Source organism: Sander lucioperca, chromosome 15, assembly GCF_008315115.2.
Source record: "Sander lucioperca isolate FBNREF2018 chromosome 15, SLUC_FBN_1.2, whole genome shotgun sequence".
NCBI lineage: Eukaryota > Metazoa > Chordata > Actinopteri > Perciformes > Percidae > Sander > Sander lucioperca.
In genome coordinates this window covers 3061831-3074347 of record NC_050187.1, presented here as the reverse complement: position 1 = coordinate 3074347, position 12517 = coordinate 3061831, and the positions used below count along the sequence as shown (strand labels likewise).

The 12517-nt window shown below is 39.1% G+C and overlaps 1 protein-coding gene across 7 annotated transcripts in view; it reads left to right on the top strand.

Moving 5' to 3' along the window:
* The window catches only part of LOC116044074 (regulating synaptic membrane exocytosis protein 1-like), a 168711-nt gene that overhangs the window by 101668 nt on the left and 54526 nt on the right, over positions 1-12517 (top strand). For 6 of the 7 annotated variants that reach the window (XM_035992040.1, XM_035992033.1, XM_035992034.1 and 3 more), the window contains exons 7-11: positions 3860-3900; positions 5153-5266; positions 5837-5936; positions 8832-8955; positions 11447-11464. In XM_035992040.1, coding sequence (XP_035847933.1) covers positions 3860-3900; positions 5153-5266; positions 5837-5936; positions 8832-8955; positions 11447-11464 — 397 coding nt within the window. The remainder of the gene's footprint in view (positions 1-3859; positions 3901-5152; positions 5267-5836; positions 5937-8831; positions 8956-11446; positions 11465-12517) is intronic. The other variant, XM_035992041.1, reaches the window with a different exon arrangement.

The following is a 12517-nucleotide window of genomic DNA, read 5'->3' as shown; positions in this document are numbered from 1 at the left end:
CCACTTAAAAAATCCTGGAATCGCCCCTGCACGCAGCACTAGCCAGGACCCAGACCAGTCTCTGTGACATTGATCAAGTGGAGGTTTAGGATGAGAGTGTTCTGTCAGGCCAGGTTTTAAACACACCGGCGTGGCAGCGAGACACTGCTTCCTTTTTTAGCTCGAGACTGAGACCAGGTCAGCTCGGAGATGTGCTTGCTGGCAGCCGAGAAGCACCCAGGCATGTAAATCATTGTAAGATCAGTGCAGGAAAATACACACACACACTTACACACACTCAAATATGCAGTCAGTCACAGTACAGTAGATCCTATTATGATCTGTGCAAGTATCCTCCTATACACAAACACACGCTACTACCTCAACTCATTCTCTGATAGAGGAAGGAATGAAAAAGCACAGCACAAAGATGATAACACATCATAAAACATGCACCTTTCACTTTGGAATTCCTTATCCCAGAGTTTGTCAACCTTTTCTGGCTCATGAACCTTTTTATAGGCCCCCAAGTTCTTAAACAATTACTAAATAAACTTCTTTCCATCATAGATTTGCTAATTTATTTTTTAGAAATCCACCACTAATATACAATTCCTACTTCATGTTATAAGCCAATATCTGACGGGGGGTGAGATTAGTTACTGTTGATACAGTATTGGAGGTTTATTAACCTCTCGCAGTTTGTATGAATTTTTTAATATGTAACTGATGTGTTTAGCAAAAGTAATGCTAACACAGATACTGCTGGCTGGGCTTGGAGAGTAAACGTCCCCCAATCCAATAAAGAGCAGGACAGAGATGCTAACATTAGCCTAAAAGCACCCAGGGCAGGTTTCCATAAAAAATACTACACAGTGAGTGTGCTAGTTGTACATTTTTTTTTTAAACATGTTTGCATAACCACACAAACTGATGTAGTAAATGGTTTGCTACTTGCCCTCAGAAGTAGCGCAAGGTTACTACTCTAAGAAGTAAGCTAGCTAGTTAGACATGCTAACGTTTGTAGCTTTAGTTTGAGCAGGCAAGGCAAGCACTTTTTAATCTGTTCCCTACACATTTCCTCTTCCGTTTTTGGTTTTGGAAAGGCTAGAGAAAGAAAGCGACCACAGTCCAAACTCTCGCTAAGCTATGACTGATATTCTATTTGATATAATAGGTTCGATTTTGGTTACATGGGTTCATCTGTATTGGTTCTTTTGTATTCCATTGTCAAGAACATAAAGGTAGCTCCAAAAGGACAGATGGAATAGAAAGATTTATATTTCACACATTAATACTATACATAGATACATAGATACAGTACATACATACATACATGCATTCATACATACAAAATGTATGTATGTTGAATGAACATACATACATTTTATCAAAAATGTATCAAACTGTTATGAATGTATTAGTTTTTAAAATCTCATACAACCCTTATCTTCTTCACAACAAGTCACTCTGGTGGTCCTGACTCTATAGTGACTTTGATAGCCTTTCTTCTTCATTCAGGTCCTTGTAAGTCTAGAAACACAAGAAGACACACTCACCAACATGGCCCACCCACTGCACAAAATCACGCTCACGCTCAAATTCTGAAACGGAGAACTCAGTTGTCTATCGTCAGAGCATTTGCTTTAAGATTACATAATGTCACTATAAGTTGTCACAACTCATTAACCTCACAGTCTCCTGGCTCGCTTGGCTCTGTTTTACTCTGTGTCATAACAGTGTCGTCGGGATCCTGCACACATTTCGACAGCGCCCCTCGGCCCATGTGTACACAGCATTGACAGTATAACACAGAGGAGCCTGTGTTTTAGGCCTACAGCAGGAGACGGGCCTGAACCATTGAAAATATGTTGTGTAATTGTCTAAAATATTCCACTGAACATGACGAAAATGCACCTGTTTCAACTTCATGTTGAGAACTCCCTGAAAGACAGTTAATACTGAAAAAAACCAGTGGAGAAAATTATTGTTAAATTGTGTTTGCATACATACAGTACAGTTTACTCTGGCTTTGCCATTACTAACAAGCACCTGAATGAATTGAAGTGAAACTGTGCCATCTACCAAAATATAGGATTTTATTCAGAAATCTTTAGCAAAACAATCCACTTAAAGTCCCCTTACCAGCTTTTTCTGAAGCTTTCAGCTGTATTACACTGTCCTCATTAGCGAATGGATCTTGCTCAGTTGTCCCAGAGATGGATCTGTTGATATTGCATAGCACTTTTAGGAGTTGTAGCAGTGTACATCGAATGATGAGGACTGTATAATATGGTTGACAGCTTCGGAAAAAGTTTGTAATTAAGTAGACCTTGACTTCGGATTTTTTTGTCAAATTTTTGTCTTGGTTGATTACACATTTTATATTAAAGAGAACTTTTTTAAATTAAGGCTGTCACAAAATGTATATGTTAAAGCAGGAAACTAATTGTAAAATGGCATATGATAGGCAGACCAACAGGTTCTCTCTCCCATCTCGTAAAGTACGGACGCTTGGTCAGGTGTCTTTGTCGTTCTTATTGGCGCTAAAAGTCTCCTTTAGCGTCATATAACACGCTTTAACTAAACGCGCTTGGTCGGGACTATTGGCGTCCCTTTTGACGCAGTTATGTTAAGGAAACGGTCGTGGGTGGGCTTACGTTTCCGTGACACGCAGGAATAATGGGACGGTTGGGTTTAGGAAAAGGTTGTGGGTGGGCTTACGTTTCCGTGACATGCAGGAATAACGGGACGGTTAAAGAAGAAAGCAACTTTAGGAAACGTGACAAGCGGGACACAATATTTTTTTTCCCACTATGGCCACGCCAAGACCTGCCCTTCAATAGCTACTATTGGCCAGGAATACATGCTTACGCAAGGCAACGTAACCTGATTTGTACAGGTCCTATCCCTTGACTAATTGGCTATCCTAACCTTAACCACTCAAGGTGAAATGCCTAACCCCAACCAATCAAGCTGCTTTGTAAGGCGGGTCTTGGTGTGGCCATAGTGGGATTCGTAATTTTGCAAGCGGGACACGAACCCTGGTCTCCCGGATGAAAGTCCTGTGTTTGACCCATCAGCCACCCCAACTAACCTCCCTACGCGGAATTTCGGCCTTACATACTACTCGCTAAACCCTGTGTAGATGCCTGCTATCCCCGGTACGTTATACAAACACGCTGAAGGACTCCTTTTTCGTTGCTTCAGACGCTGACAGACACTGACAGCCACTGACAGCCACTGACAGCCACTGTCCAAACGTCCGTATTTTACGAGTTCAGAGTGAGAATGGGTTGGGCAGACACATCAGTAAATGTAATAAAAAGTAAAAAACAACAAAAAAAAATCTTTTAATATTTTTTTTATTTTATCTTTATCTTCATAAAGTTTTTTTTCTAACTAATTAAAATTAAATTGAATGCAAATTTATTTACTTAAGTTATATGTGTGTGTTTGTATTTAGCCTTACAACACTGCAGTACCCCTGGTGTAATTCCACAACATTTAATCTGCAAAATATCTGGGAGGGATATTAAGCATTTTAAAAGGCTTAGCTGTCCTTTGGTATCATCAATGCCTCAGCGGACTACTTTGCCACTGCGGTGATACATTTCTAATTCTAGCCCAAGCCTAAAAATTCAATAAACTTAACCCTCTCCACTGTATACAAATACCTTCCAAATTTGGCTGAGCTGTGTATGAGAGGACTCACGCTGGTATGTGCTGTGTATACATTTTCTGCTTTATGCGTGTGTGTGTGTGTGTGTGTGTGTGTGTGTGTGTGTGTGTGTGTGAGTGTGTGTGTTATAGGCATATGCAGGAGGTTATCGTCTCTGCTTCATCCACAGTATCTGAGCCGGTCTTTTTTCTCTTGTAGGTGACTGGGAGTGCTACCCCCATGACCCCACTGTATGGCATGTAAGTCATGTTTTTATTATTATTTTGTATCTAATGTTATTCATATTCAGCTTGAACGTTTTCAGATCATTAAGTGGACCCAGATTGTGCCAAGAGGCGCTATAAAGTGCCTCATTGTCATGGTGCACATTTCTCAACCAATGAGTCCTGTTTTTTAAATTGAATGTAGTGATGGCAGCTATCACTGCCTTTGCTAATCACCCACTTTGTTTTTATTCCATTTATTCCAAAGACTCCATTAATGTTGTAGAGTCTTCAACATTTTTTAAGCCAAGGACTCCTTAACTGAGAGAGAGACGGAACAGGGACCCCCTGCTACATATTATATAAAAGAAGTTTCATATTAAACTGGGCCCACAATAATGTGTGGGCGACCTAAAGCCTTTATACCTACATTTTTAGTGCATAGAATACTAAGCTATTAAAATATTTGTTGGCATGATTTTATAAATCAAGTTTAATGTTAAAAATGCATATGGCACAGTGAATCCTTAGGATGAACTGTATCTGTGGATGGCTGTCTTAGTGACTTTTTTTCACAAATTGGCTAATTTATATTTGCTAATAATATGTTGGATTCATGTTAAGACATTTTAACATTTGAAAAGACTTTCAAAAAATGTACAACAATTTGGTGTCCTGTTGTGTTATATCAGTGGGTCTTATTGGGTAGCAAACTTTAGGTAAGTGATGCCTAGCAAAATGCTGCAAACTGTTGCGACTCTCAGAGGGAACATGCATTAAATTCAGATGTAAATAAACCCAGAGTGTGTAGACACCCAGACATGTAGGCAGCACGGTGGCTCAGTGGTTAGCACTTCTTCCTCACAGCAAGTTGCTGCAGAGTTCGATCCCCGGTCCGGGCAGGGCCTGTCTGTGTGGAGTTTCCATGTTCTCCCCGTGTTTGTGTGGGTTTCCTCCAGGTGCTCCGGTTTCCTCCCACCATAAAAACATGCATGCTAGTTACTATAACTAGGACTACATTTGAAAATTATCCGACTGGCTAACACTGGTGGATTTACAGAAATGTTGATTAATGTGCATTGTCCTAATTAAATAAATAAATCTTAAATGTAGTTAGCCACATTAATAATGAAATTGGAATATAAAATACAGAGTATCATCACATTCAAAACTGTTAACATTTCTCCAGTAGTTGCTGATTTTGTATTCCTGTGTATATATTGGCGTATATGTCCTCCCAGTGTCAGTGTGTGCATCTGTACGTATCTCTTGTTGTCTCCTGTTGCAGCATCCTGTAACCTGGCAGCCGTCCAAGGAGGGAGACCATCTGATTGGAAGAATCACCCTCAGCAAACGGAGCGCCACCATGCCTAAAGAAGCCGGAGCACTGCTGGGGTTAAAGGTCAGAATAGGCACACACACACACACACACACACACACACACACACACACACACACACACACCAGGGTACCCGCGGGGTCTTAAAAAGTCTTAAAAACAATATTAGAATAGGCCTCAAAAGTCCTTACATTTCTTTAGTCTTAAATTTCCTTCACAAAGGTCTCATTTGTATTGTCCTTTCATAAGATTAAATAACTCCTTCATTGTTTCGTCACAAAGCATGTATGTAGTGAGTACTACTATAACATGTTGTATCAAGTACTTGGTAAACAATTATTTTTAAAGCCTAAAGTCCTTTCTTTCTTCTTCTTCATTATACCCTACATACTTTTGGCAGTATGTTCATGAAGTTGGTATTAAATTTCATTCTAAATGGTATTAGAAAGGTCTTAAAATGTCTTAAATTTAACTTCTGGAAACCTGGGGATAGCTTGCACACACACACACACACACACGGAGTGTTGCTTATTTATGGTTTGTGTTATAATTATTATAACGATATTCAGTCACCATTGCCTGCCCCATATATACAGTATGATGGATATGACACTAATCTCTCTCTGTCTCTAGGTGGTGGGAGGCAGAATAACAGAGTCAGGGAGATTAGGTGCCTTCATCACTAAAGTCAAGAAGGGAAGCCTGGCTGACGTGGTGGGACATCTCAGAGCAGGTAATGTAAACCGTGACGTGTGTTACACTGTTTGAAGGTCTTGACAAAGACTGACAAAGTCATTATGATCCAAACTTTAAAATTAGAAATCAGAAAAGGATTTATTGCCAAGCAAGTACCACTTATGAGGATTTTGTCTTGGTTGTTGGTGCATACATAGACCTATTAAACATTAATATAAAATAAACAAACAATAAATGCAGGAACAAATAACACAGATATATAGCGATTTAACTAGTGCTGTCAGTTAAACGCTTTATTAACGGCATTAACGCAAACACATTTTAACTGCGTAAATTTTTTTATCGCGACATTAACGTTCTTTTTGGCCTAGCAAACTTTGTAGTTTTTTTCACATGCTGTTGCAACAACTAGTAACGTTAGAAAAACTACAACACCACACCGGACCTAGCTAGACCGGAAACAAAACAACAGGGACGCCGCACACACTAGTTTGGGCTTGCGAGCCGGCCAAAGAGTAGTACATACCTGCAAACTAGTCGCTTTTCGGCGAAAATCTCCGTTTTGAATGGGAAAATGTCAACCACGTGAATCGTGTAGATCCGAAGAGTTTTTATTTGGGGTGGGGGGGATCGGAGACTCGGTGCTAATACGGCACCGGTGCCTTAACGACCGTTATCTACCGGACCGAATAGCAACGCAGATTTCAGTGCCATATTTAGGTTACTTAAATGCCTGCGCTTCTCTCTGATGCTCCGAAAACGGACGTTAGAGGCTAGTCAACACTACACTTAGCAGCAAGTAATGTTAGCCTACCGTTAGCTAGCAGCTGGAGTAAACACTGTTAAATTGCTGACAGCTAAACAGTGTAAAGTGTGACTGTATTTCATTGGAGAGGCTTCTAACCAAGGGGGTAAGCTTCTCCTCGGAACGCGTAGCTCCTATGGCGCCATTTTGATGCTAACAAGCCATCACCTCCCGTTAGCATTCTATTGACTGCCATTCAGATTGGCGCCACTTTGACAGTGAATAACTTTACATCTGAAGCGTTTAAAGACTCTATTTGTCCATTGTTTATTTCTAAAGAAACACGACAATGTATAAACGGCTCCATTACCTTGTACCTCACGTTATGGCTCTGTAGCAGACGTTTTTGTAAAAATAGGCTGACGACTGTGTCATAACCACGTGACTTACTCAGTCACTCAGTACAGTACAGGAGAAGCTCGCAGGCAGTTTCGACTTACATTAGCTGTTTAAGTTTAATTACTAATGTTAACTAGCATTTTGATTTCTCTTGGCACAGCTACCAGAAGACTTACAACTTTCAGACAGGTTGCTCACGTCACATTTACGTCGTCTCTCTCAGTTGGAGGCTGCTCAGTAACGCTCAGCCATCTCCGGAAAAGTGCTTCTAATATCCTTCACTGGTCTCCGTCCAGAGCAAAGGGATCTGTTGGTCCATTTTATATATGTCAATGCTTCTAACACCAGACTGTAGCTGCCGTTGTCTGAAAAACACAGACTCAGCCTCGCCTCGCCAGCCTCGTGGTGCATTCATAGTTATTATAAAATACCCTTTTCCCATCCAGTGGTTGTTTTCGCCGTTTTGTGCTCCTTTTTTTTTTTTAGATCAACTTTTTATTGTTTTATATTTTTGAACATACAGAACAGACAAATACAATTGAACAAGGTGCTCTTTTTTTAAATATATATATATATATATATATATATATATATATATATAAAAATCTTTCGGTTCAGGCACCGTTTTAAAAGTATCTTTGTATTATGTTGATAAGAGCATTAAAGTGAAAAAAAAATAATGGGACAAAAAAATCAAGGGACCAATGAGCCACACTGTTGCACTAGGTCACATGACACCCCCCCCCCATGTTTTTATTTTTCTATTAACTCTAATCTTGCTATTTTATTTCAATTCTCTTTATTAAATGTTCACTTGTTCGTTTTTTTATTTGTATGTAAAGCGTCTTTGAGGAGTGCTATATCAGTTTTATGTATTCTTATTATTATTATTATTATTATACCAGGAGCACATTTTGACTCCATCCCACACACTGTCCTGCTGCCCCAAATACTCACTAGCAAACCAAATGTGTATCAATCCGCGGCTAAAAATAGTCCCCAACAAATGCACGATTCCCTCCTGTTTGAGTAACGTTTGCTAAAAACCACAGTGCCCAGCTGTTTTAGGAAAATTACTAAGCCTTTTTAAGAATTAAATTATATATTTGTGACCTGCTTTTAAAAATGCATCTCTCAATTGCCATGAATGGGTTTGGGGCTGGGTAGGAAAGCTGGAAAATATTGAGAAGCGGACTAACACATTGTGGGGTTTGGTCTTTTTATGGGTTTTGTTGACAAAACGAAGAATATAGAATAAAGATGAATTACGCCTAAATTTGTCTGATACCCTGACTCATACCCAGCCCTCATGTCCAACTTGGTGAATATTCTTACACTAATATAATATTCAAAAATATATATACAGTACATTCCTATTGTGTTTTATAATTGTTTTTCTATAAAAAAACATGTTTGCTCTGTGTGAATAGGTTTTAGATTGTGGGCTATTTATAATGTGATAGTTACTGAGACTGTTAATTTGATCTCTTGTTTATGGGAAGTGTGTGTGTGTGTGTGTGTGTGTGTGTGTGTGTGTGTGTGTGTGTGTGTGTGTGTGTGTGTGTACATGCATGTGTATGTATGTGGGCGTGGATGAGTGTATTGCATATTGATGTGATTTTACATATATTCTTGTAATGGAACGTCTGTGATGTAATATGTATAATTTGTGTGTCTAGTGTGGACCCCAGGAAGAGTAGCTGACTGCTACGGCATCAGCTAATGCCGATCCTTTTAATAAACAATAAACAATGTCACAAACAATTTCAAATGCACGTCCAATTCCAGGGGATGAAGTTTTGCAGTGGAACGGGAAGCTGTTACCGGGGGCGACCATGAAGGAAGTTTACAACATTATCCTGGAATCTCAAGCTGAGCCTCAAGTGGAGCTGGTGGTATCCAGGCCTATTGGGTAAGTCAGGAATACAACACACCCTATACACCTGTCAGTGTCATATTTTGATATGTGTGAAACATGTCTACATGTCATGGCTGTAGTGAAGTCCACTTTTGTTGAGTCCAAGACAAGTCCGAGACCAGGACTAGTCGAGTCCAAGTCAAGACCAAGTCCAAAGAGGTTCAAGTCCAAGTGAAGACCAAGACAGAAAAAAATGAATCCTCTTCAAGACCACTTATCTACCTGTTCATAATTTATGTGATGCGAGAGAAAGTATATCTTCTATTTAAAAAAAATAATGCAGCTCTGTAGGATCAAATTAGGCCATATTATTTATAACAAGTATAACAAGGTCACTTAAGTCACATGAGTCTTTTTATTATTTTATATATAATAATTAATTAATTATATTATATGCTGATGGAAAATGTAACAAATTACAAGCCACAAAGGTGTCACTAAAAACCTGAACGGACATGTTCCCATGCTTAAACTTGATACTTGTCTTAAAGACTCCAGAGTACAAAGTGCTCGCTGACATTGTGTCTGTGGCCAAAATGAACAACAATTGATGCCTGATGATTGAGGTATGTGACGCAGCCAGGCGTATACCAGGTGAAGCAAGTGCAAAAGCTTCGCAATTTAGCTTTGGCAAGGTCTTTAAATTGTACTGACCAATTTTGAAGTCGATCGGGTTAAATCTGTAGGATGGTATGTTAAAGTAGTCGGCAAATGTCAAAATCATCCATAATTCGCACATTAATATTAATATAGCTGACGTCCTGTTGGGTTTAGGGTATGGCTTCAAGAGGCTTTTTTGTAAGTCTGGAGATGATACATATGCATACCAAATCTCATAGGTCTAGGTGAAACGCACTACAGGGGCTACTTCTTTGAAATTGTGTAGGGGGGGCGCTATTGAGCCAATTTACCATAATTAAGCTTGAGACCCATGTGGATCAGTTCAGGCCCGGATTAGCATCATGTATAAAATATTTGGGGCTGATCGGACAATGTATGTTTGAGTTACAACAACTTTCGGTATTAGGGCAACCAATACGCGCTTCATCAATGGTTTTGTTTTGAAGAAGGAAGTTACTTTAGAAAAAAAGCATATAGTGCTGGACTCGTTCGAGACCAACTAGAATATTTGGCGAGTCCAATGGCTGAGTCCGAGACAAGTCCGAGTCCAAATACCAATGAGTCCAAGACAAGTCTGAGACAATAGAAAAAAACGCTTTGAGTCCGGACTCGAGTCCAAGTCTGGACTCAAATACTACAGCCCTGCTACATGTTGCTTTTAATTGAACTCTTATTTACCCAGGCAGTGTTGACTGACCCTCAGAGTTGGCTAACCTCAGATAAGAGAGGAGACTGGGACATGTATTTGTATTCTGACCACGACTGTGCGACTGCATTCAAAATATTAAAAAATAGCCTGCCATTACCTGCTGCAGGGGTTGCCAAGTTTTTGATCAGAGGATTTCTATTTTGTCCCCCTTTTAAAAAAGCACTTGCGTTTATTTCTAGGATGATATAAGGTAAATTATTACTGACTAAATAAAATCAGCTCTAAGCTCCATAAAAGACAAGAAGTGGCTGCATGGGATATTTTTTTGTTGGTTGTTGCCTTGTAAAAATTCAACCAAGCCAGTCATGGACACATTTGTGGGTGCAATAGTAATAGGCCTGCAGTTTGTAAGTGACTGGATCAAAAGAATGCATCCTATTTAGGCATGAGCGTCATAAAATGTATTTGTCTGATAATGTTTAACACCGTATGCTCTCTCTAGAATGACTATAGTCTGTAAAGGAAAATTTAGCAATCCCAATTTTGGTTATAAATTGCTTTTGAGAAATGCTGTGGATGTAGTATTTAGTATCTTATTAAAACTAATTTTATTTAAATTGAATGACATAGACCTATTCATTTGAAGTCTATATTGGAGTGGGCTGTATTAGGGACATATTTTACTATTGTATGGTGACAGGAAATATCTATATACGGTATGCAGATTAACAGCCTCATACCTTAACTGATACACTTCTCTTGAGCCAATGCTGTCTTAATTGATCTCTGGCTATCATCGTTTTTAAATGTCTTGAACAATTACAGTATTATATTTATTGCTATTGATAATAATTTGTTAAAATGCATTCAGTTGTTTACTGTAGAATAATGTGTGTGAAGTTCTGAGGATCAACGTGCTCGGATCAATGATGCATTTAGTGAGTTGACATGTGTGAGACATTTGGAAACTAAGTTTATTTAAATTATTAAAATGAAGAGCCACAGTTTTATTGATAAGGGCTTGTTTTTAATACTGAGACACATTCAAATTATCTTACTTACCTCAATAGCAGTATCAGTCATTATGTATCTTGCAAAAAAAGAAAGTAAAATACTCACTGTTTCTTTAAGCTCTTGCAGCCTTTTAATTTAACCTTTGCTCTTTGATGGGGAAAATAGTTGAATGTATCAATTTCTCTCCAAACACTCACGAAGGGTGTATAGAAAATATCAGTAAGTAATCTGCCCTTTCATTAGGACCCCTTAATCCTCTCACGCTTATGGAAACAATTTTGGTTTTGCTGGTGCCATTTTGCATCGCTGAATGAACTGAACTGAATCCTATTAAGTGGAGATGCCAATTGATGTATATATTGGCTTTTGTGAAAATAGCTGCAGTTTGTCATCTCCAATTAAATTAAACTGAAAGTTCACTTGAAGGGATGCAAAATGGCCTATGGGAAATGTCCATCAATGTAGCATTGCTTTTGCAAGCCTTCTAAACTGTTTGTGCAGCGTCTGGAATCCCTCTTTTTCACTCTTAGGATCCCAAAGTGAAATCCAGCACTTACAGTGTCAAATAAGAAATGCTTATTTCTTTTTACTCTACTCCTTGGTTTGAAAGTTGGGACATTGGGATTCATAAAGCAAGTTACATGTTTTTTTTTGTCATTTACATATCTTCATTTTTTTGATTTTGGAATGGGCTCCAAGGCAACCTAGGCTATGAAACACTTATCAGTTTAATATCTGTATTTAAAATCTAAAGTTCAAATGTAAAAACAGTTCAACATTTTGGGAGATATACTCATTTTCTTTCTTGCCGATGAATTGAGATGATAGATATCTCATGTTTTTATGTTAATGACAGCACTGAAGCTAGGAGGCCATCCACCGTGCTGCTTCCAGTCTTTATGCTAAGCTAGGCTAACCACGTCCTGACTCCAACTCTGTACGTAATGCACAGACATGAAAGTGGTATCTATCTTCTCATCTAACTCTCAGAAAGAAAGCGAATTAAGCTTCATGTATGGTTCTGTGGTGAATCTATGCCACAGGTACAAACGTAGGTACATGGACCCTACGCCATACCCTGCACAAATGTAACTACACGTCACAACAACGCAGACCGCAACAACTATGATTGGTCAGCTTGGATGGCCTTGGTAGCATCACATTTCCTCTAGTCTCGCATTGCCAGACCTTCCTCCACAGCGCTGCTGAGGAGGGCCTCGCTAGCCCAAACAAACATTCCTGAATAGGAGAAAAACAAGCTCTGGTTTATTA